This window comes from Hylaeus volcanicus, chromosome 1 (assembly GCF_026283585.1).
Source record: "Hylaeus volcanicus isolate JK05 chromosome 1, UHH_iyHylVolc1.0_haploid, whole genome shotgun sequence".
NCBI classification, from domain to species: domain Eukaryota; kingdom Metazoa; phylum Arthropoda; class Insecta; order Hymenoptera; family Colletidae; genus Hylaeus; species Hylaeus volcanicus.
Window position 1 is genome coordinate 1,403,481 of NC_071976.1, and position 8,680 is coordinate 1,412,160.

An 8,680-nucleotide genomic window follows, 5' to 3' on the forward strand; every position below is an offset into this window, starting at 1 on the left:
TCTAGCAGTCAAAAGGTGGAACTAAAATTCCGACCTCCGTACAGCGCACCACCGGGAAAACGCCCAAGTTTGTCCTCGTGTTCCTTTTTTAAGCGCTAGATGACGTCATTTGTATTTTTACAAATATTTTTTTTATTATATGCAATAACAAACAAGTGAACCAGCAATGTGATATTAGAATTCGAATAAAAACATTTTTTAACTTTTAAATCCGTTATTTTTTTTTTAAACAAACAAATGGCTCCATCCAGCGTTAAAAAACTATTACGAACTATTCGAGGACAAACTTAAGCATTTCCCCACCGATGGCGCCACTGTCGTCTAATTACCGATATTTTAATTATTTGCATATTTCAACTTCTACTAATGAATTTTAATGTCGGAAGCTTCGATATTCGAACTTAATAACATACGGAATCGAACATGAAAGGACGATGTATCGCTAATATCAACCTAAGAGCTTTTAGTTACTGGTTACTAGATACCATAGTGGTTACTAGACGTTGGAGTGGTAATTGAGCCATCTCCCCACCCAAGGGTTCGTGAACTGCGTCACAGGCATCATAGCAATCGAACGAATCAAATTCGAGAGTTTGTCGTTCCATTTAATGGTCAGCTATGTTCATAGTATACTTGTTGCTCACACGCGGCTGAATTGGTTTGGCGGTTGGTCGCGGAGGGAAGAAAGGGGACAGCGACGGCTGTCCAAGAGGTTCTTCCTCTTACGTTTTCGTTGGACTTCGCGAGCTTTCCGCAAGCTGGTGAGCGCGTCCCGATCAATTAGCATATGCCACTTCCTAGCGGGAATTTCGTTTCACTGATCGAATAAAGGTAATTACATGACAGTCCATATATATATATATATATATATTTCTGTAATCCAGGCGGGCCACCTCTGGATTTCGCGTGACGATAAACCGTGCTGGCCAAGGCTAAATCTTGACACATTAGTTTCTTCTTTTTTTCTGTTAAAGTAAGAGGCCGCTATTCTAACCTAAATTCTATATTCTGTTATGGAACGCGAAGCGCGGTAGGGTAAAGAGGGCGACAACTACGGATCTCTTTCTCTTTTTGACAGCTAAAAATACAGTTTTTGACGGACCGTCTGCGAGAACGAACGCCTTGACTAATTCGGAAACGACACACGCTCCCATGCATTTTCAATCGTTTATATGGAATTTTCTTTGTTAAATAGAAGCACACTCGTTCGGTTCATCGAGTTATACGTTTATTACCAATTTGCGATTAATTATGGCTTTATCGTTGGCTTTCATCTCCAAACTCAGTGAACATACTCGTTGTTTACCCGCGATAGTTCTGATTTCCACTTATATGGTAGTGCTTAAATCGCGATGAAATTAATATGTATGGTGCTTTAAACGATAATACGTGTAAATTTTTTCGCTCGTAATACATGGAAATAGGTAAAATTGGTTTACAAGATACGGACATATTTTTCTATGGATTTTTACTTTCTTTCGTCGACGTGAAATTCAGTTTCGTCGATAATGAAAATGTTGTCCAATATTTGATAGATTTAATGTGAAGTAACAAATTTTAATATATAATAGAACGTGAATAATGGTGATCGTCAAATTAATGAATTTTATGTCGCATACCTAATTCGATGTATTGTACAAGTTTCATTCTTCAGTTGAATTAATTTTCTGACATAAATATGCGGATAAATTGATTTCGGAGCAAAGACTAATTTTAGTTGGTGTTATATTTACTATTACAAACACTGTCATTCCTGGGAATAGAATTAATCACTATTTAAATTTAGATCAATCGCTAACATAGTAGATTACAATCATTTTGTGTCAGTCTTATCTGTGTAATTGATATCTGTGTTGATCCAAATGTAATCCCACATTTTGTATAAATAGAAACTGATATTTTTAGAATTTTCTTGTAATAAAAGTTTTGCCGTGAAACAGTTATCAAATTCCTTTGTCTTTTAGTATTATTTGTATAGTGTTTTTATGCTTTTTATATATTGAAAATTGTACATGTTATAATTACTAACTATGAATAGTAAAACTATGAATAGTAAAAAGGAAAATAATGATTGCGTTACTTCTAGTAATCTTGGAAAATATAAGTTATGAGTCATGTTATTTCTGCACGATGGTTTTAAATATGAAGCAGCTTTATTATTTGTCATTTGTGAAAGTTATTGTTGTTACATAAGAAAAACTAGTTAAAAATTTACTTCATAACAAGAAATTAATTCTATTGGTAATGTCAGTTTTAAATAGTTAACTAAGATTATTTCCTATAATTGGATTTATTATCACTATAATTATTACATAGATAACCACTTCCTCTTTGACATAGTATCATACTACTAGTTCATGGATACATCCATTTTCAAATAGTCCAGAGTGATGTGTGTTTAACAGTATAAATTTGATTGATTGTAACTACATGTTAAAATGTAACAAAGATTTTATAAAATGAAGTTTTCCATGTATATGTATATGTATGTCTTAATTAATTAAATAAAAGTTTCTTGTTTTATTTTATAGGAGGATCAACATGTCACATCATTTTGTCACAGTTTGTGTGGTATGTGTTTTATGTGCTACACATACTCCTTGCTCTGCACATAGCGAATTCTCTACAACAGGACAGGCAACTCGTGATAATGTGAACCCTGAAAATCTAAGAAATCCTAAGGAACAGTTACAGCCATCCCAGCTACTAATAAAATCTAAAGAAACACAACAGAAAGATGCAAAAATGCTAAATTTAAATAATTTAGATAAAACCCATATTAAGAGGAAAACACTACAAAATGTAAAAGATCATATAGCTATTCAAGATGTTCCAATAACAGAAGATAATTTCACGACATTGAAAGATTTAGAAATAATAGAAAGACTAGGTCAAATTGAAATAATTGAATCTGTTAAAGATCAAAACTCTTTGAATGGAGTTAGAAGAAAAAGAAACATAGACACTATGGATGAAAAGTATTTCATGAAAAAAGTTTTTGAAACTTATGGAGATGGTAAGAGTGTAACAATGGAAGGTTTTGAAAAGTTATTACGAAAACTGGGATTACTGAGGTTATTAACAGATATATCTAGATTAGAGGATCCTAATATTGTTACTAGTCAACATGAAAATCCATTAGGTAAGTTTTACATGCATTTCATATCATAAGTATTAAAAAAATATATGTGTGTATAATAACACACATTTCAAGATCTGAAGTATGGTTGATCGTGGGCATACTATTTCTCATTACCAATTAATAACTGTCAATCACAATAATTATAAAGCCATGTCTGCTCCAATATATGTACAGTCTCATATTATTTTTAATTGATTCAATCTGGAAATCAACTTGATAATAATAATTTAGCTTAAATTGAAGGTTCAGACTCCTGTTCAATTGACCAATTAACTTACTTATCGATTTTATTGAACTGCTATTTGAATCTCTATCAAAATATATTCCCAGTACCTTAATCAAGAAGTAAAAATAAAAATAACACAGTCAAAAATAAGAAAACAAATTAATATAAATTTACATTTCTCTAAGTGTATATAAAATTTAATACTACTGTTGTTGATTATGTGGAAACAGCAATAATTAAATAAGAATATCTTATGCAACCTTATCTTTTATGCAGATAGCTGGCATTTGTCTGCTGTCTGTAACTGCATATTACAAAGTTTCTGCAACCATTGAAACATTTAATGTACATTCCCAGTACAGTCTGTGTATGCTTGTATATGTATAGAACATTTTTTGTTCTAGATAAATCAAAGAATATACAAAATAATGGCCTATCAGAATACGAAAATGAAACTAAAAAGGAACGGGTAAGATAAGTCATAATAATTAAAATCATGTTTTACTGTAGAAAAATTGAATAGATTTTGTTTTTTCCTAAGTCATTAAATATTTCTCATAAGTTACTATCCCACTATTTCAGTGCTTAAATAGTAGAGAATTATTAAGTACTGTTGCAAGAGATATATCCTACACTAATAATAATTCAACATTACCAAGTTGGCTTTTTGAACGCGTGTGTCCAGCTCTTGTTTACCAATTAGCAGGTGAATCGAGTTCAGAAAGAAATGGATGCATTCTTGTGCCAGAGAATTATAAACCAGTAATTAATAAGTACCTTGGAGAGGATGTAACACGTAATATGGTTCAAGGTATAGAATTGTAACGCGATGTAATTAAACTCTTTATGTTTCGATCATCGTTTGGTACTAAATATTTTATTGTTCTGTTTAGTATGGGCCTATTCTACAATTAGTATTCTAATAATCAGTCTCTGTGGTTTACTCGGTGTAGCCGTTATACCTTGCATGGGTAAAGTTTACTATCATCAATTGCTACAGTTTCTGGTCGCTCTCGCTGTAGGAACTCTATGTGGTGATGCTCTTATTCATTTGTTACCACATGTAAGATTTAATATATTAAGGATGTAATAGTACGATAAACCGAGATTATAATTTAGTCGGTACTATGTTTCTGTTTTAGGCAATGATGCCACATGATCACAGTCATGAACAAGTTCATGATAATGATAGCGATCATGCTACGATAGATCATAAGGAACAACACAATTCGAATATGTGGAAGGGAGTGGTTGCAATGATAGGTCTCGCATTATTTTTTTTTACGGAGAAGGCTCTGACATTGGTAGCAGAGTGGAGGAAACGTCGACAACGCCGTAATAAGGTGATTATAACGTTAAATAACAACTAAAGAATGTTATATTTAAACATGTTATAATTATTATAATTTCAGCTTCCTTCGCGTGTTAGAGTAATGAGAGAGACGGACGGACCAAACAGTAATGTTGTCGGAGAGAAATTTTGTAAACACAAATATTCGTCGTACCCATATTGTTACGGTGAAATTAATACGGATACTCAAGGTAAAACGTTGCTTTGGTTTATTCGGTACTTTAGTAAAATACATCATAAAAAGGATATTTATTATTCAGATAACCATCATAATCGTCAACATAATAATCACGAAAGACCTCCCGTTATCGAAGAAGAGAAACCTCTGACGTCCAATTGCAATTCAGTTTCGAAAATCATGACGAATGATGTAGAAAAGAAATCACACGAAGATTGGAGATTAGTAGACGATTCAATTGTAAATACTAAAAAAAATACGGATGGTGCTGACATACCTTTAAACAAATCGGAGAGTTATACGGTTATTATACGCGAGCATGAAACAAAACATCACGGCCATACTCATTCGCATGGTATGATTCAGTTGTTTGTTTACTATGACCTTATTATTTATAATGTCGTAATGATAAAATTTTTCAGGTCATGTTCATTCTGCACCAGAATCTATGTCGAGCGTTGCGTGGATGGTAGTAATGGGGGATGGTTTGCATAACTTTACGGATGGTATGGCTATCGGAGCCGCTTTTTCAGCGAACATCGCGGGTGGTTTTTCAACAGCGATAGCAGTGTTTTGCCATGAATTACCACATGAAATAGGTATGTTGTATTAATATACAAATGCTTAGTGACCCTAGAATGCCGCATTGATGTCTTATTAAATATTAAATATTGTTCAATAGGTGACTTCGCAGTTCTATTAAAAGCTGGCATGAGTGCTAAACAGGCTGTCTTTTATAATCTGTTATCTTCCGTGCTCTGTTTATTTGGTATGATATTTGGCGTGTTATTGGGCAGCACTCCAGCTGTGAGTAGTTGGATGTTCGCAGCCGCTGCAGGAATGTTTATATATATAGCATTAGTGGATATGGTAAGTGATATATGATATATATAGTTTCCACCTTTTCGCTAATTTACTTTCTTGCGAGCAGCACAATTGATCAATAAGTATATATTGATTTAGATTCCAGAATTATCTTCGAGTCACTCAGTGGAACGTAGTTCTCAATGGCAATGTATTTTACAAGCGTTAGGGCTATCATGCGGCGTTGGTATAATGTTAATTATAGCGTTCTATGAACACGATCTTAAGAATATGTTCAGTGGATAAACTTAAAAAGACTGACAACTTTTTTAAACAATGGTAAGCTTGCAGTACTTCCTACAGACTTATTCATGGGTTAATACCTGAGTCAATAAAACTTTAGTTGTACATTCTTACCGAAATATTTACTTTTATTACATTATAAACAATTTACTTTTCCTTTTACATATGTCTAGTATAAAATTACTTGTTGATAACAACATAATTTGTTGTTATGAAAACTTAAGAAGGTACTACATAGGAGTAAATGCTAAATGTTTAACAACATTTATAACCTTAAAGGGTACTCAATGCACAAGAACGAATGAAATAGATAACTTGGAGAACCTTAGATAATTCAAATACAACGACAATATTTGAAGTATACTTGCTAGAAATCATACTTAAGATATTGCGTTCTTTTAAATTAATATAAAAAGCAAGGATCAAGAGTAAGATTTGAATGCTTTGAAAATTTGCTGAACAGAACGTTATGAAAATAGGTAAATATAGTTAATTTTTACTAAATACTTTTGATATTTTGCATAATAAGATCATATGAATTTGTGAAAATGCCATGCAGTTCTCTTTACTTTGTTGGTTATAAATGATTGGTGCTCGTATTACTAAACAGATATTACATAGTAATTTTAGTATCAAGTCAATACAAGTAAAAACTATAGTACTATTCTATCGATATTTTATTGATTCAAGTATTACGCGATCTTTATGATATAATACAAAATATGAAATATTCTCTATTTCAACACCGCCAAGATGACGTAAATCCTCAAATCCTCTTTAGTTACACATAACTAATTCTTTAAACCAGAAAACTTCCTATATACATTTCTGATCTTGTATTTGGAGATTATATGAATTAAGATTTATATTTCTTTTTTAACACGTTCACACTGGCATGACCCACTAGGTGAGTCTAACTAGTACTTATGAAGTATTCTCTAGGTTATATATCTTTTGGTTCTTCTTTATGTTATGTTAACCCTTAGATAACTAGAAGGGTCAAACGTATCGAAGATGAAACTGGCCTATTTCATTAATAACTAATTGACTTAATCGATTAATATTTGCCAATTCAAATAATCTCCTCTTTTAACTTCAATTTAATTTTATGTCACGGTTACATGTTTCTTAAGTATCTTCAATTGACCAAAGTTAAATCATTTTAATCTGGGGCCATACATCGTTCATACAACTAGTAAGTTTACCTACTCTTTTCAATTTTTTCGTAAATTCTATTATGTTACTTCGTAAAGTGCCTTTTATTATTTAGAGATTCTGGTCGGTGGAGAATTCTCAGTATTAGATTCGTCAATCTTTTATAATGCTGTCTAATAAAAACTGTACATGATCATACTCCGAGTTGAACGTGTTAATCGTCAATTGCCTGGCATTCACACAATGTATATGTGTTTCTAGGCTATTAGTGCCCAAGTATAATTGTGATATATTTACTACGATAATTGCATTCTTTATTTTGGTACAATAACTTAAATACTACTTCACATAAATACCTTTGAATGAATCAGCGTTACATATAATAATACGAGTCGTTTACTCGTAAAACTAGATATACTTCGTTGTTCGCAATTGCATTTTATTGAGTTTACAATAATGTTGGCATTCAGAATTTTTTGGTGCTTATTTCTTTCAAACTATTTTATTGTAATTACTCTATGTATTTGCACAAAATCTTAAATTACAATACTTCGAGAAAGGTGCATATACAAGCTTCTGTTTTAGCGATCGTTGCGAACGAAAACATTTATAAAGTAAGACATTTATGATGCTGTAGTTTGTCTTAGTTTTACCTAACTAGAAATACGCTTGTGCACAAAATGATTATGTCAAATATCGATATAGAGAAACAAAGATGGTACAAAAATAGTACACCATTTACAATGATTGAATATAATCAAATTTTGAGGTATTCTCATATCGACACTGTAATTACCATTTTCTTCATTATGGGTAACTACTTATCTTTGTACATACTTGCATGTCATACCATAATATATACGATCGAAACATAAAATCCAAATATTTCTAGCTGTAAATCTCAATATTTTTAGCTGTACTTACGTAAACTAACGAAAACTTTATTTATGACTGTGGAAAACACTGAATTGAAAAAACATATTTTTAATTTTCTAAAATCATGCTTCGAATAAAATTTATTTCCTCGCGTGGTGTATACACCACGCGAATGTGTATTTCAAACTACTGCATTTATTACGTGAGCGTTGTCGTAATGAACTCGAAAGTTTATGTCGGATATGTATTATGCACCTTCTTTATTACCTAAAAAATGTATCATTTAAGCAACCAAATCATGGTAAAACCTCATCTACTTATTGTAAGTTACTTACGACACATATTTTGTTTATATGTTAATATTAATGCTATGATCAATAACGATGTATTTTTTTACAGAAAATGTAAACATTGAAAAAAAGCATTGTATTCTTGTAAGCAAACACTTTTCTTAAGTTACATCTTCTATTAATACTGGTGTAATTAGCTAAATGATTTGCGCTGTTTGTACAAACTCAAATGCTAAGTATAATAATTAATTTTCACATATTACGTGTCTATATATTAAATCTCCAAAAATCTGTTAACTCTGACTACGGGACAATTTTTTCGGGAAATTCCAAGGGAAAAAGTAATAAGAACATG

At 31.7% G+C, this 8,680-nt stretch overlaps 1 protein-coding gene across 11 annotated transcripts; it reads left to right on the top strand.

Moving 5' to 3' along the window:
• The first annotated feature begins 611 nt into the window (after positions 1–611).
• On the top strand, positions 612–8,580 carry LOC128877151 (zinc transporter foi-like). 11 transcript variants are annotated; one of them, XR_008457200.1, is made up of 11 exons: positions 2,339–2,440; positions 2,532–3,142; positions 3,773–3,837; positions 3,951–4,179; positions 4,262–4,431; positions 4,511–4,711; positions 4,781–5,252; positions 5,320–5,496; positions 5,580–5,767; positions 5,861–8,357; positions 8,435–8,580. XR_008457200.1 is itself a non-coding variant. In XM_054124218.1 (11 exons), coding segments are annotated over exons 1-10 (2,262 nt in total). In that variant the 5' UTR covers positions 2,339–2,438; the 3' UTR covers positions 6,008–6,040; positions 6,178–8,580. The 11 variants fall into 11 exon arrangements, 9 of the variants coding, with proteins under 9 accessions (XP_053980239.1, XP_053980257.1, XP_053980248.1 ...); XR_008457201.1 differs by having other exon boundaries at positions 5,861–6,483; XM_054124218.1 differs by having other exon boundaries at positions 5,861–6,040; positions 6,178–8,580.
• The last annotated feature ends 100 nt before the right edge of the window (positions 8,581–8,680 follow it).

What these genes read in the sequence shown, in the direction of transcription:
- LOC128877151 (XM_054124209.1), top strand. An exon ending in TCAACATGAAAATCCATTAG is followed by an intron (nt 3,143 to 3,772) that starts GTAAGTTTTACA and finishes TTTTTGTTCTAG; the next exon opens with ATAAATCAAAGAATATACAA. An exon ending in ATATAGCATTAGTGGATATG is followed by an intron (nt 5,768 to 5,860) that starts GTAAGTGATATA and finishes ATATTGATTTAG; the next exon opens with ATTCCAGAATTATCTTCGAG.